Source organism: Spodoptera frugiperda, chromosome 25 (assembly GCF_023101765.2).
Source record: "Spodoptera frugiperda isolate SF20-4 chromosome 25, AGI-APGP_CSIRO_Sfru_2.0, whole genome shotgun sequence".
NCBI classification, from domain to species: Eukaryota; Metazoa; Arthropoda; class Insecta; order Lepidoptera; family Noctuidae; genus Spodoptera; species Spodoptera frugiperda.
Genome location: NC_064236.1, coordinates 13,464,471 through 13,482,084, shown reverse-complemented (window position 1 = coordinate 13,482,084; position 17,614 = coordinate 13,464,471). Strand labels below are relative to the sequence as shown.

General features: G+C 35.8%; 1 protein-coding gene across 2 annotated transcripts in view; it reads left to right on the top strand.

The window, feature by feature from the left end:
• LOC118277063 (FK506-binding protein 2) overlaps window positions 1-14,569 on the top strand; it is a 44,908-nt gene extending 30,339 nt beyond the window's left edge. The window contains exons 2-4 of one of the 2 annotated variants that reach the window (XM_035595756.2): window positions 8,704-8,792; window positions 11,293-11,546; window positions 13,531-14,569. In XM_035595756.2, the coding sequence (XP_035451649.1) occupies window positions 8,704-8,792; window positions 11,293-11,546; window positions 13,531-13,713 (526 nt within the window). In that variant the 3' untranslated portion in view covers window positions 13,714-14,569. The remainder of the gene's footprint in view (window positions 1-8,703; window positions 8,793-11,292; window positions 11,547-13,530) is intronic. The other variant, XM_035595841.2, reaches the window with a different exon arrangement.
• The last annotated feature ends 3,045 nt before the right edge of the window (window positions 14,570-17,614 follow it).

Sequence of the window (17,614 nt, the reverse complement as noted above, 5' to 3'; positions counted from 1 at the left end):
CGGAATTAATCACCTACGCGCTCCGTCTGAACCTGATTCCCGCCGTACGCAGATATGACCGTGTTTCCATTATCGCTAAATGCATCGGTACCCTATTCGTTAAAATCGGGTTAGCTGATTTAGCTAGTTAGTGATTTGGACTCGAAATATGCTACCTGCCAGCGTGGTTTGTAATGAGCATACAGATATTAGCTACAATAATAATTGCAGTAGCTATTTCGACATTTTAGTAATGTGATGTCGGTAAGCTATAGAGATTTATTTTTCATTCTAGTCATGTGAGATTCCATGACCTGATTACAGAAGATAAAAATGCGAATTTTAAATCGAGATCTACTCCAGAAGCAAAGAGTGCTTGCTAAAGGATTGGTAGATGTGATGTGAACTGCTAGTGTGGTATAGTCGTTGGCCTCATTTTGCGTGGCCGCTGTCTGCTAGATACATTTTCTATGTAACTCGTGCGTACTTTCGTCAGTTAGCGTACGCACGTCCCAAAACCGTACATTTGAATGCAGAACGGCGACTGGCTTTTGTTTTCAATGGACTTTACAGCACGACGACAGCAAACTGATTAAAAACTAAATAAAATTACAACAAGTTCGGTAACAAAAAGAGGTTCGCTAAAGAATAAATCCTGTATGAACTTGAGATTGTAATCCCCTGTGTGGCACGTAAACATGTTGGAAACTACACACTACACCGACTTGGAATAAAAGTTTTAAAGTTTGTAAATAGTGACAGTGTGGCACGTTTAGTCACCACGAGTCCACTAATCATGTAAATAGAGTGTATAATATCACATTGCGCTAAAAATAACTTTTCCCAGTAAAATTTCCCTGGTTTACGACCTCGTATATAGTTTGTATCCGTACATGTTTCCTGGTAATTAGTGAGAGCAAGGAGGGCGTTGTTATTGTCATGTGAAACCTATATACTTTCACAAATCATTGTGATTCGTACATAATAACGTGGGAATGCGTAAACACCCGTACTTAATGTTACCTGTTAGAGGTAACTTGGAAGATTTACACGATTTCTCTAACATTCAATGACGTAACATAGTTATTTGTACATAACCTACAGTAAATATCGATGTATATAACGAATCTATAAACCGAGTCATTCGTTACTAATTTAGTGAAACTGATATGTCGATTTAATGCAAAATACTTTAAGATTTCGAAATTTAAGCGGTTAGAAAAATATTTTGCATTTTTGTTACTTGTAGAAAAATATCTTATAGGATACTAATAAATTCTACTTTCTATTAAAAATAAAATATTAATTATACATAGAACATTTTAGGTAAGTATGTAAAAATGGCTTACTGCGGTATTCAAAGACATTTAATTATTACTTAAACTGTTCCTTTGTTCCGAAAACAATTACTAAGGATTGGTTAAGTAACCATTAAATGACTCTGAGTGTAGCGGTTAGGTAATTATATTTTTATTTTGACAATGTTGGCAAATGAGGTCCAAAGACAAACGTTCGCAGGAAATGTCTGATTAGTACCAGCTGGTAGGAGTGGTAGGCGAGTAGACGTTTGTTGTCAACTCACCACTTGATACATACTTGCTCATTGCGAATCTTAATACCGCCTACACGTGTAGACAGAATATTCGAGTTAGAAAATAATATCTATATAGTTAATCTAAAACATTATCTAAAAAAAATGAAAGACTTTTTTATAGAAATAAGACTACTTATTACTAAGATTAGGTAATGTTCACAACACTATATAAAAATTGTTTAAATGTTAGTGTCAACATTAAGTATATAGTTAGCCCCCGAACTACAATAATCCTGTATTTGAGATTTGTAAAAAAAGATGTCTTACGTTCTAACAGATTCAATATTAATCTTTGACGGTTGGTATTCGTATATAGGATTAATTGATATTCGATTATTTGTTATTCGATTTGGCATAGTACACCCGTATACATCAACACCTTTGTGTTTAGAACACCTCGAACAAAGGAACATCAAAAAATTTGAAAATTAATAAACGGAGTATTCGCACCAACACAAATACAACTCTTCTACCTCCCTCAAACGAAAGAGACGTCAATCCATTCTTTTTTCAAAAAATATCAGCCAGCTTCATTCAGCCAGTTCTCGAGTTTGCATTTTACGTTTTATTTTTATTCACATACCGTACGTTGTTTATATTTTCGACATATAAATATGAGTATCATGACTAATATGACTTGTTTGTGGTCGACACAGCACAATAAATCGAGTCATATGTTGTGCAACAGCAGGACTCAAGTTCGCGAGTGAAAGTCTGCAACTCGACAATACACCATACAAGGACGTGTCTTCAAAACATATAAATATTTTTTTTGCCGTAATTTATTTTAATACTAGCTTATTAGGCGCGGTTTCGCCCAATCTGCTCGGCTCCTTTTGATCGTAGGGTGAAAAAAATAAAAGATGAAAAAAGTATAAGTATACGATACAAAAGAGTACGGACAGGAGAGAACAGAAAATAAAATAACGTAAATTAACAAAGAATGAAAATCAAAGGAAAATTTAATTATAATACCCTTTTTTAGTTTCACGTGTCAAGAAAATAATAGGAGGTATTGCATTCCAGACGAGTCTTGCATGCCAGGTAAACCGTACTTATCTGCGAGCTGCTGCAAGCTGCACCCTTTGTAATATCAACGACTAATTCATATTAGCTTGACTCTCAGATAATTTTTATTATCTACGCGCGTCTCTCAAAGACTAATGTCATGTTTTATCAGCTTTTATAACAGACACATGCCTAAACCATTATACGAACATATACGACACAGTTTTACAGTCTAAAAGCAACAGATTGTTTAAAATATTTTATTAAATAAATACTGGAATTCATGGTATTTATAAGTATCTACTTTCAATTTGGATAAAATACTATAAATCCTGCTTCTAAGTTTGAAATAAAAAATCAATTACACTTTTACAAAAGCGTAAAATAGAATTAGAATAATTCGACAGTCGCTGGCTAACAAGACATGGAAATCACCAAGTCAATTTAGGAAAAAATGTTTGATAACATTGACGAAACAAACAGGCGTGAGAACCAAAACAGTAGCTGCGGTCGTTAGCGGCTGATCATTGTCTGACTCGATTTATTTCAGTAAACATATTCATTGTGTGTCGCGTCCCCAGTAAACACAGCCAGAGATTACATTTTAAAGTTTACATCTAAATTGGTTCTCATACACACAATCGCAACTAGTTACGGCGTCACAATGCAACTACACTAAGTGGGATACGCTTCAAGAAGGATTACAAATTGTGATGATAGTACTAACAATAGTTTGAAAACTCGGATGCAAATAGTCATTCAAAACGTACGTCGCATATTTCTTGTTGCTCGTGTTGCGTAGTTGCGTAGTTTGAATTTCCATGTTTCTTAAAACTTTTATGTAGCTGGTTATCGTTATTAAAGTGACGTAGATATGTTTCTTTTTGGAATCGAGTCTTTCCCTACCGCTTTTTTTTTTTTTTTTGAGGGGGAAAATCATCCAATGACTTCTCCCACCTTGGGCGAGGCGAGAGGGAGTGTCTCTTATTGACTAAAAACCACCCCGTTCCTACTCCTGCTTTTCGAGCCGGAGCCCCGGTAAACTCGCTAGGTAGTCTGCAGCTCCGGATCAGGCATCAGTCCTACTGAGGTTAATAAGTATGGTTAGTTGAGCAACAGATAGAGGTTATTGACCACTTGCACTCTGGTAAACAAATTGCGAAACACGGATAGAAGACATATTCGAGAAATGACTAGAAAGGTTTCATAAACCTGTGTACGTAACGTTATAAGGTGGAAGAGGGTCAAGTAGATGTAAGAGGTAGTCATTGACCGCAAATGTTTGTACACATTTATTTAAAACGGTGTAAATTAATATGAGCTATCTTGGGAATGCATATCAATTTCGTGAGTAAATAGGCGTGAGTCTGAAAATCTGTGGTACAAGTCCGAAAGCAGTATAGATTGAACTTTTACAGATACGGCGTATCTTTTTGCCTTTTTAAATAAAATAAATTCATTCATGCATCTGTGGGATTTGGAAAGTTCATTAATTAATATAATGTGTATCTAAATATGAAATGGCTCGCTGGTCAAGAGATGAAAGCAGATAAAGTCTCCAGTTTCTGCGTCTCTATGTAAACTTCAACCGAGACCAGACATTAGTCGTAATGTGCTCGAAATACAAAGTTTCCTTTTTGCAGATTAATTTACTTACAACCCTTTGAAGTAAACTAAAACTAAAATTCAATGGACATTGCATTGCATATAAACTTTCCTGTTTCAATAACATCCTCGGCAAAGTTAATTACCACAGCGAGCTAGCGACTTCTGAATGTGACGGAGTTCAAAATTTAAGTAATGAAAAGTACTTATTTAGGAGATTTTCTTTGATATACTCAGACATAGAAATCTAAGTTTTTCCAGTAGTAGTCTAGTTTGCTGCTCACTAATAACAATAAGACAAATAAGGAAACTGGAACACGTGAATGCACTTCTGTGCGCAACTGGAGGTGTGATGTGATGTGACAACGTATCACTGCAGGCCAGACGTGCGATAAACAAGTTAGCGTCGTGCGGCGGCTCCATCAACTTGTGCCACACGACCCTATAACCCTTTCAGGTCTACAATGGGATAACGAATTCCCAAATAGCATTCGACGGAACGCGCCGAAAGTGGAATGACGTAAGATAACACAAACAGATTGCCTTCACGTTCCCACTGAGCGACATATCTGTTAAAGTGCACCAAACTACACATTCTGCTCGAGTCAACCGCAGCACGGCCGTAGGAAAATAACTACGGAACGTTGAAATAATTGCAAGCAATCTAATGTCATTAAAACTTTATTTTTGTAAACTTCGGTAAATAATTGACTAACTTGTTTGGTTCTTCCTTTCTCCCACAATAACGAGGACGTAGGTAAACCCGTGGTTATGCAAATACACATTCAGAAAATATTTTAATTTCGTAACCAAACCAATTAATTGATAGCGTTTTAAACCTGAATGTAACAAATTAATTAAAGCTGACACTGAAAGAGAACGGCTGTTAACATTTCAACATGGAATAATGTGGTATTGTTGTGTCTGTTGCAAATTCTATGAAAGTCCTTACAAGTCGTCCACAATGAGGGATGAGGGTTTAAGTTGCAATGAATAGACGCGCGCCATTCATTCGACTGTGAAACAATATCAGCCGTATCGTTGCTGGGGAAAGGTACTCCACAAAGCGTACTGAATCGAAATATTTAATTAAATCAAGTGTGTACTTGCACATTCCTAGCGGAGCTGATGGAAATATGCAATATTCCTAGTTAATGAAGTGTCAATTTCCCGTAAAAACTCAGCAATATGCGTCCGATATTGCGTGCTTCGGGTACGGTTACAGTAATAACTCGCTGTTAATACCTTCGCTGCACCTGCATACGTTCAACTCAAGTAAAAAAGCGATTTAACTATCATAAAAGATTTTTATACGTTACGTTTAACGATTTAAATATTTTACGAATAAAAAAATATTTGGTGTCCGAATAAAATTGATTAAGGTATCGTGTGGGTTTTCATATGGTTCAATGCAGCTGATAAATAAAATTAATCAAAGGATAAGTAATAAGATATTTTTTGTGTAATAAAAATATTGAAAAAGAAAAAACATTCCGAGTTGCTTAATTTAATAACTTTGGTTCTGAAAACTTCAGCTTAAAGCTACATATGTATATGAAAAGCAAGACCAAATACAATAACTAACATAATATTATAAATCTAATTTCTTATACTTAATTTTATAACCAGTAGAAAGCAGTTCTTTTTAAAAATATCCCATAAGAGCTCACATTACCTAATTAAAAATGCTATTGATACACACCCTGATTAAAAGGACATACGAGAGACTGAAAAAAAAAACAAGTACTCATGTTCATTATGGGTATGTTTTAAAAAGATCCTCGATGCGTTCGCTAATTAAAAGTTAATTGGCAGTATTGGGGGCTGGTGATGTACTAGTACATGTTCGCCATGATAAACCATAATGGATACAGGAGACTGGACTTGCGAACAAAGGCCTGCGGAATAGTGTTGCTCTGCCGTCCGATTTATCTGATATTCCGGTCACATTGCCCAAATATATGGACATTTCGCCTCGACCACGTTAAATACGTTGTACGTACATAGATACAGTTAATGCTCTGTCTTATGTGCCGTTCTAGAAATTAAATATTATGTGTTATGCTAATTTGGGTAAAGCTTTTGCTAAAGATCTTTATATTATAATCTAATACTAGTGGTCGCCTAGTGGCCGAAATTCGACCATATATGATTTAATTTACAATACCACTTAACGTACGTTGAAGGATAATTTTTATAACTCAAACTCTTTTATAAAACTCTTTTCATATGAGACGTGAGAATATCATCGCAATGTCTATCGATTTTGACGTTTTGTCAAATACGATCAGATACTATGCATGTGTGTGTAATGTTTTATTTATTGATTTAATGTACTTTATAAGCATTATTTTTGAAAAATATTAGCGCTATGCACTTCTCCTACACATAAACTATAAGTGTACCAAATTTTATGCTCCTACGTCCGCGCAATTTTCGTAAAAAGAATTACAAAGTTTTTGCTTCACGTATTAATATATAGATTCTAATTATAAAACTAACCGTTGCTAAGAATAGTTATGTATAGTCATAGTCAGTTGAAAAACAAAATCAGGTTGGTACGTATACATAAAAAGTTTACTACCTACTCACATTACCATGTCAAACTTTTACTAGCTATTTATAGTAAATCTAAGCAAAAACAAGTTTAAAAAAACGGAAAACGTTTCCGTTCTTTATTTAGTTACACGAATATCTCAATAAAATAAAACTTTTCGGTACACTATAACTTCGTACTTAACAACACACAACGCCATCTAGCGGGCAATAGCGGCATATTCAGTTTCCATTCTGTTTCGCCACTCAATGCTAGAGGGCACAACTATACACACAATTTCATGGAAAGCTTTTTCCCGTTCTACGATGAAACTTTGCGAATGGAGTAAGTATTACATGATAAAACTTTTTTATAAATAAAAGAGTTTTACTATTTTGTGTATTGCTTCGTACTCGAAATCAGTTTACTTTAACATCACAAATGGTATTTAATTTATAGAAATAAAGACAAATTAAAAGTAATCGCCATCAATAAAATAGCTTACAGGTACAAAAATATGATTAAAATATACAAGTAGATTAAATATTTTCTGTCAATGGGAGACAGGGAGATATACACATACGTGTTATGAAAAAAGGTGTCTTATAATTATATATGATTTTGTATCAAAATTATTTAACCCAACAATCTTTAACTTTTATCGGGGATTACTACTAAATACCTAACCATAAAGTTAAACCTAACTCTAAAATAAATGGCATTACTCCGATATAGTGCATTACACACGTAGCACAGTGGGCTACGAAGCCTACGAATGCTACGGGGGTGGCTACGAAAGCTACGAGGGTGCTACGCAAGCCCGTTGCTGGTTAATGGATGTTACAGGGTTTAATCCTGTCAAATTCATTCACCGTATTGCATAATATCTACCCACGTTATATCGCAGCATATATATATACAAGCACAGTGAACACTGTTACCACAATGTACGCGAAAACATGAGTGAATATTTATAATTATAAAGAACTGTTTTTCCACTCATTACTTATAACCATAATAAATTATCGTGCCTAAAATGGTAATTATAGTATCTATTGATCTATTGGTAATTGTTGAGTTTATCGCATTGGCACATGCATGCAGGCACAACAGGGGACTTTTTATAATGTGTAGTGTTATTCAGCGCAGACAAGTAGACAGACAGATTTAATACTATATTCAATATATTTTAAGGTTGATTATCGAGCTATTAATTTAATACCAGACTAAGCGAGAGCTACTAACATTATTATGTATTAAGATAATAACTACTAAATAAGATAAAAGATTACTAAATAAGATGAATAAAATAATAAATAACTTCGCCACCGCGCACGGTACAATTTGAAAGCTGCGTCTCAATAGATTGAATGAGCTTTAATTTTCGAGCATGACGATATCTACAATTCTAAATAAACTTATGGCAGAAGCACATTGATGTGGCGCGCTACAAGCATATCGTCTTTGTACATTTACTTCCGTTGGTGTTCTGTCGCGTGGGTCGTCAAATGCTTGCAGCCGATTGGTCTTAGTGGTGGTGAGACGACACGTCACGTCACAGTAATGTATTTCTGCCTTTAGAAAGAAAATACTCATGTTTACGTCCACACCACCGACCACTTTAGCAATAAAATATCGCACCTTTTTGGCTGCACCGGCTCCTATTGTCTGGCAGTTTCCAACGTAACATTAGAACAAGTAGTGTTAGCTTAATTACTTATATCAATAACGAGTCGTGTGTCGTCCGACATTGCACGCGCCAAAAACTTTCCTCTCGAATCAGAATCACTATATCTATTTAGAAAAATCGCATCATAATCCGTTGCGTAGTTTTAAAGATCTAAGTATAACTAGGGAGTGGCAGTGAAAGCGACTTTGTCTTTATATTACATAAAAGTTATAAGTACATAAAGAAACTATTCCCATGTATGTACATAATATGAGAACTATGTTTTAAATATAAATTGTTGTTTGTTCACAGCTTCGACCGCGATCAACCCTTCACCTTCCAAATCGGCGTCGGCCAGGTGATCAAAGGATGGGACCAGGGTCTTCTCGACATGTGTGTTGGTAAGTAAACATATCAAGAATTAGTGAGATACGTGATGAAATAATAAATATCGTATATCCTCTAAGAATCCTATGGATATCACCTAGATTGCATCGTGACTGCATACATTCATGTTACAAGAAAAAATAAACGGTAGCTGATACATTTAAAAAAAATAAGCCGAGTAAAGCAGGTTGCTTCTAGATGATTGGTACAGGTACAGCGCGCCCAGTATATCCCAATGGAGCAGGGCGGTACCGCGGAGCGTAGGCGGCGTCCCACGCGGGCGCTTCTAGTTCCCTGTAACTCCGCTCGCCGCGTCACCGCACCCTGTGTCCAGCGCCGACAGCCTGCGCAGTAGCTATTTTTTAGGTATCCCTGAGGACGGGGGCTAGGGGATCGTGGACGTCCAATGTGAATGTCAACAACCCCGCGCATCTTTTACCGCGCAGTAGTCGAGATGCGATCAGTCAAACATTAAATTTAATGCAAGCGTGTATGCATATCAGACACAGATGAATCCATTTTGTGAAAATCAGAACTAATATTTGGTGATTTTTTGAAAAAACTTTTGCGATTCCGGACTTGATTCAGCTGCAATTGTGAATATCGTGTAGTGATTGCGTATTACGGATTGTTGTGATAGAGTGTTGGATGGTGTTATTTGTTTTTGTTAGTGTGTTGAGTTCAGTGCCGGGACTCCGGCACTCGTTTACATAAAATGGCGTCATCACAAATAAATAACTATCAATACATTATGGACAGCGACATTACTCCTGAGATTTTAATAGCTATGAGAGCGGAATATTACTCAAAACTCCCAACCACCTACACGGAATCTTCCAGTGGGAAGAAAATATTTATGTGTAATATGGCGAGCCAGGACTTTGTAAATATAGTCCTGCAACGTATGCGAGGGATTGGGGCCGAATTTGAAGGGCACACTACCGACAAAATGGCCTTAAAAATAGAACTAGAGCATTACAAAGTGGCTGTTGTTAATGAAAAGGAATGGCTCGTTAAGAACATCGGCGGTCACGATAAAGTTATTGTGCCGTGGGAGGATTCCTTTGAGCTTGTTTGGAAGTTACATCTTGAGAACGCCCACCCAGAGCCCGCAGAGCTAATGGACATCATGCAAAAAGACTACCTGATCAACAGGAACACAATAGAATGCATCAGTGAAGTATGCCTTGTGTGCCAAGGTGATAATCAACCAAATGTTAAATATACATTGGACATTATACCAATGTGCACTGATCCCGATTTCTCATTCAGTAGCATTTTAGCTTACGAAGATGTCTTCACAAAGTTCGTCCACTTGCGACCAATCTACAAAGACTTGACAATAGATGAACTAAAGGTTGAGCTGATGCGAGTGTTCATGGATTTTGGACCTCCGAGGAAAATTTTGCTTAGCCACGCTGTGCTAACGGAAGCCATTGCCAAAGTAAAAGATTTCAGACACAATTTCGATTTCGACGTCATTGTGAAAAAAGTCCAGTTAGATTTTGACAAAATTAATCGCCTCAAAGCAACTATAAGTAAATGGATGAGAGACAATAAGTCCAAAAAATGGGGGGCTAATATTCATAAAATTGAATGGGAACTTAATAATAGGATTAGTGGAAAGGACCACATGTCTGCGAACTCCAGAGTGTTTGCCGTAAAGTTAATGAGAGCTGAAAGAGAGAAATTAAATTTGAAAAACCAGGCAATACAAAATTTGCCCTCTCCAAGTTTATACAGCCGATGCGATCCTGTTCTGCCTATCAACATTACTCCTGCGGATGTCGCCAACGAAACTTTCTCTATCAACATGGATGAAAACTTATTAACTGTAGGTGCGGGTACTTCAACTGAGGAAAGGGATCCTCTGACATTTGAAGACGATAATATTTTCCAAAACGTTTTAGTTACTGATGGACAATTCGACATACCAATGTTTAGCGGTGGAACAGATGTCGATGTACAGCAGGAGCCTGCTCCACAAACGTATACATACCAATTATCAGATGGAATGGAAATAGAGGTTCCTGTAACGCATCAAATTGAACAAATTACCGAAGTAGAAATACCGAGTGATAGCTTCTTAGCTTACACCTTAAACACTACCAACTCTAACACACAAGCCACAGGTTCCACATTAGTTTTGGTATATAAAGCGCCATGCACGCAGGCCCACCCAGCTGGGTCTGAACATTTTTGATTAGACAATCTAGGATGTACAGCCACATATCAAGAGTTGGCTTGTATTCCTGAAGTTAATCACTTGCAGAACATCATGCTCTGGGATGAAAGCATCTCAAGTGGTGATAACTACGAGGGATGTGATGGTACGGTGCATAATGAGGGGAGAGAAAATATGGCTGATGAAAATAATGTGATAGTAAAACGTACGATTTTATTTAATTATCTAACTTACCTTCGACATAATTATCGTTTAGAGTAGCTACTTCTTCTTAATGCAGACCACATGCGTAGGGATATCATGTTAACAGTTTTATTTGTGTGTTACAGGTGAGAAACGCAAACTGACCATCCCATCCTCTCTGGGTTACGGCGAGCGCGGGGCCGGCAACGTGATCCCTCCCCACGCTACCCTCCACTTTGATGTGGAACTCATCAACATCGGCGACTCGCCCCCGACCACCAACGTCTTCAAAGAAATCGACGCTGACGCCGACAACATGCTGTCCCGCGAAGAAGTGAGTATAGAGTTAGCGTTCCAAGCCATGGATACCGATGGAGACAAAGAATTGTCGCGCGAGGAGGTCAGTGCCGTTGGCTCAGGTGAAGGATGGTACTCTTGGCCTTAACTCAGTGTCCCGTTAACTTATCGTTGCCGTGTCTCCGATTCACGAACACACTAAGTGTGCTATCACTGGATAGTAGTTTCCTTATTCTATTTCCTTCTAGCAATACCTATACTGATTTTTACGTTCTTATATCATTAGCTCTCTTTATATCTCTATATTGTATCTATATGTTTATTTGTTTAACGTAGAAGAAATACCTATATACTGTAAAAGCTATTTAATAATTTTCTTTATATATTTATTGAACAATTCTTTCGTCTTCTAAAATTGTAACCTTTTTAGCGCTCTTACATTGATACTAGACTATATAATTACTATTGTAAATATACATGGTTACAAAATTTTTACTTACAATAAATGAGCAAATGATAAGTTACCGAGATTGCATCGTGCGCTACGCCTACTTACCCTGAATGGATATGGCTGTAAATTCTTACTGCTTACAAAAATAAAGAACTTTACTATTCCGTTTGTGAGGGCCAAGGCAAAAATACTTTAAAATATCAAAATATTCTAGTGTAGATAGAATATATCTAACTGCCATTGCTATGCGCCAATGAAATGCTTCAGTGACAATAGCATAAAGTTAATTTTCTATTTGTACGTGTGATCTTTTGCGAAATTTATACGACAAAGCAAAAGCAAACTATGCATTTTATATATCCTGACAGCGAATTAAATATGTTTTAGAAATTCTATAATGTCGAGCTTTGTCTAATTACCTAAGTTAATGGTTTATGTAATTAGTCAAAAATCATTGATTAAACAAGATGATTAAAAGACACAATTATGTACTTGGGCCAATCAAAGGATTTCTTTTCTATATAATATAATTATTTCAATCTACGAACTATCAAATATTCTATTGAAACGTTAAAACAGCCTAAAATTCAAATCTATGAAGCATGGCATGTAGTTAGTTGGCGAGGATGTATGTATATTATTAAATACGCATGATATTTTACAGGTTAAGTGATAATAATAGTAAATTAACATAAAAATGTTCTATACATAAAGTAGTATACGTATAAAGAGCTGGTGTTAGGTGGGAGTTAGATCAAGATAAAATTACGACTTTACAACAAGTAATTCAATTTAACATTTGCATGTCATAATTTGGTACGACCTGTGCAAAAAAACTGACTATGATGTTTAAATCAGTAGTAAAACAACATTTAGGTAAACTTGGATAGGTTTTTCTACCGAGGACCTAGTACGAATTTGTTTTATGTTTAACGAGATCGAGCCGTTACTGCGTTTTATTAATTGGAGCTGGCCAATCAAAGCGCCGAATGCGGCTACGTTTCGATTCCGTTAATCGTATAACAAACTCGTATTAAGCACTCAGACCTCTCCTGAGGAGAAACAACGAATTAATGATATTTACATCAATCAAATTATATTAGCATGTCAATCTTTTAAAAGTTTGAAAACAAGACTGGTTGATCCAAGGTTTGTCTTAATTCTACTTAGCGTTTTAGCATCTTTTAAGCTTGTGCCTGCACTACACTGTTTCTCTTTGTATAAAATATGCATTAACATTTGTAAATATAACATAAGTTAATGTTTGTAATGTAAGTAATGAAACTCCCTTCAATAAATATTTTAAAGTATATATAATAAAGGTAGATCGAAAGTTTTAAAATATACCTACATCTGCAATTCTAGGAATGTATATTCATTGGATATGTGATTAGTTCACATGCCAAGTAACTAATAAATCTAGAGGACTTAATAGAAAAGAAAAATATACCAACTTTGAAGTTATTCACGTTCAGTACATGTTTCGAAACTTAGGTACAAGATTAATAATAACTATCATCACCGTGATGAAGTTATTCTGTAACTATAGAACCCACGAGCCAAAAAGAGCGGCATCACAAAAATCACAAAGATACATTGTTTGGACGGCAGTCAACAAGTGTACTTGTGTCCACAGGTCAGCGAGTACTTGAAGAAGCAGATGGTTCCGTCCGACGGCGCCGAGATGAGCGACGACATCAAACAGATGCTGGAGAGTCACGACAAGCTTGTAGAAGAGATCTTCCAGCACGAAGATAAGGATAAGAATGGTTTTATCAGCCACGAGGAATTCTCAGGGCCGAAGCACGATGAACTCTAAATACCTAATTATTTAATGTAGAATGCCCGGCCCCGTGTCAATACTGATTTCATATTTAGCGCAGTGACGGGCGCCGGGTCCGTAAGTTGTGCGTGCGATAAGTGTTTCCAATTATTTATACCCAGTCATAAGTAAATTCACAATAGACCTGCGATGTAATGATGTCGATCTACGGATCCAATATGTGTAGATTTAGTGAGTTTTAAGAGTCATTTTAATAAATTTTTGTTGAGTCTTTTGTACTTAGTTTATTTTACTTATGTTGTTGGTGTAACGGAGTTTTGTTATTTAGAGTATGATTATTAGTATAACTATTTACTTTTATGATTTACTTCTGTATGATATTTTTTAACTGTCTGCATAATATTTCCTATTGATGTCTATTTTGCATGTAATTTATAACTTTTAATAATGGTCAACTGAATAATCATATAATATTATAATAAATGTAGTAGATTGAGCCATATAATAATCTCAATGTAACGTATTATCCAGTAACGATTATTTATCTAAGTAATAGTTAAGTCATATCTATCCACTGGAGTACCTAAAGCTCCTTTACATACTATTTGTGTCACATAATCAGATAAGAAAGACACAAACTACAGCACTTCCCTATATTTGTGTTGACTATGATCTATTGTATAATTACTTTCATGCTCAAATTGTCTATCGTTTCTCGTGTTTGTATGTCCTTGAATGAGAACTTGAATTAACTGTTTGTAATACTTTATACCTATAATAATTATGTAATATTATTTTAAGTACGTCGTGAAAGACAACGATTACCTACCCTGTTTGACATTCATTCCGCTGTGGTTTAAATAAACTTATTTATACATTTATCTACCAACAATGTTGTTTCATTTATAATTCCCTGATCACCTTTGTTTTAATTTTCAAGAACTCAACTCTCATTACGTACCTATTATGTTTTTACAAGTACTACTTACTTCTATTTCTAGCTACCTTAAGTACATACTTGAGACACAATAAGCTTATTGATATTTTGTTTACCAGACTTGCTTCGAAGAATCTTTATTTCTATCCAAATCAATAAAAAGAATGGCTGTTGAACTGTATACACACTGAGTACATTCAGTGTGGCGCGAAATTCGTAGGCGTAGCGCGTAGGACGTAGCGCGCAGGACGTAGCGCGCAGGATGTAGCGCGCAGGACGTAGCACGTAGCACCAAATGCGTAGGTCGTAGCACGTAGCTCCAAGTGTGTAGGTCGTAGCACGTAGCAAGATATTGTGGCTTATTGTTATCAAAACCAGTTGCGAATTAGATTTCTTTCTAATGAAATGTAACTTAATCTGTATTCTATACTAATATCTAAATCTGAAGAGTTTGTTTGTATGAATGCGCCAATCTCCCAAACTACTAGTTCGAATTGAAGATAGTCCATTTGTCGAAGAAGGTAAAATATCACGCTACGATCAATAGGAGCAGAGCGGTGAGACCACGTGAGAGATAGATAGCTAGTGTTTAATAACCTATTACGCAAATAAATACTAGGTGTTCAATTACCATCTAATATTACGCCGTTAATTTAAAATTTGTGCAATATTTTCCTGCGTTTGCCCTCTACGAATGATCGAAAATGTATTTGAAAAACTAGGTACCACTCGAACTGCCTCCATGGTCGTGTGTGTGGTCACAAAGACTACGTGTCAAAAGAATATATTATACCTATTTCTAAACGTGTGCAGTGGATATTCAGCCAGCTTAAACTAAACCAAGTCGCCAGAAACAGATACCTACAATAAAATGCAAAATTACCCTCTAATGTGAAATATGCTTGTGAGGATGTATGGATGAAATCTACTGGATGAATTTCAATGACATTTAATACAGATATAGATATATATATATATATATATATATATATATATATATATATATATATATATATATATATATATATATATATAGCTATATATAGATATATAGGTGTTGGCAGAAGTTATTATTTAATAAACCATGAATAAACTTCACCTAACTATGTCCTTACATATCAATATTTGTGTCTCATTAATGGTTATATTGGTAATTATTTATTTAATACTTGACCAAATAGTCTTCATATAAATCCAGGATTATTATTGTTAGTTTATACAGGGTGTCCCTGAAGTCGACGTCCAACAGGCACCAGATGATCGGCAAGGTTCCAAATGTTATCAGAAAAATATAAAAAAAATCTAACTCCTACAGTTTTTAAATTACAGTGACTTATGTGTTGTCCACGAAAAAGTACACCCTGTGCCAGTCTTTTGACTCTTGTTGCTACAAATCTTTATTTTTTCGGCTGCAGTCTTCCTTAAATTATCCTGAATAGTGCTCCAGTAATATGGAATCATAAATTCTTAGCCAACTGCTTTAGATTGGAAAACATTGTTAGTTTTAGAGGAACCAAATACTCTGAATAAAATTTTCACCTTACTTTAAGTGACTGTACTGAATAAATTATGTATGGCGCTAGTGGTGGCAAATTTCACCAAAGTTGGCGCATTTAATAAGGATTATAAAATGGTATAGCACTTTGCACATTATTTCCTAAATTCGACACAAAAAAAGATTTTTCAACGAAACTCCGTTTCGATTAATTTGTTTGAACTTACTTATATTTCTTCTAGTGTGCTCAAATCATACGTTATAACCTCGTATGCACTAGACAACACTTTGCACGCGATTTGATATCATCATGTTGAAAATCAGCGAGGATCTCTTGTCAAACAACATTGTCTGTATACTCATGATTAGTTGGCAATATTATCGCTAGACGAACTGGTGTTGTGCATCTCGAGCCATCGTACTCGGGCTACGGCATTTTAGCTGAGCACTGGCTTTTTTGCGCCGTGTTGATTATTTTTTTTTTAATAATTTTTTGCTTTACCTGCAATTCCTTGTAACGGTGCAAATAACTCTTTCTCGACAAAGTAAAGAATATTTGATGCTTCATCCCGCATTTGATCACAAGGCATGAACATGTAACTTAATCGGAGGATTCACCCATTCCTTTTTTTTTTTGATGGGGATATTAATTGATCCATCAACGATTACATCACTACTTACCATCAGGTGGGATTGTAGTCAAGCGTTAGTTTCTATCGAATAAAAATAAAATAAAATATGACGAGTAATTGTGCGTAAAAGGGCTCATGTACACTATACCACTACCGCGTCGATATGCTGTGTACATGAATCTGCCGCGTCCGTTCCTTTTGATTTTACTACACATTTGATAATGTGTTTGATGCACTATGAACATCATATTGCAATCATTCAATATTATTTATAGTGTCCGACCGAAATTTCGGTTTCGGTTTCGGTTTCGGCCGAGTTTCGGCCAAAAATCAAGTTTCGGCGACAATTTCGGTTTCGGCCAAAATTGGCCGAAATTTTTGCCGAAACCGAAACTGATTTCGGAAGTTGTCGTGCACGCTCGCCTAACGTCGTTTCTCGCAGCAACGCTTTGGCGGCCGCTGGCGGCCATGTTCGGGAATTGTCGTGCGCCGTAATTTGATTATTCATAACTAATAAACATTTTGCTATGACAACTTTATTTGAAAAAATAATAAAAATATTATTAATATTTTTCTATATTATATTAAATAATAAATCATTACAAGAAAATTAATATTCGTAAGTGACCCGGTTGTGGCCACTTTAAGAATTTTGTCGACTTTGAGGCTTTCTTAACTTATAGTTTTTGTTATCACGAACATATTTCTTGTAAAAAGTCATTTAACATGTATTAACCTTGCCTAAGAAATCCCTTTTTTTAAAGAACGTCCAATAGAAAAATAACTGTATAAAAAAGAAAAAAAAAGGGAGTTTGTGCCATTTTTGGCCAGGTTCGTGCCATTTCTGGCCACGGTCGTGTGCCAGTTCTGGCC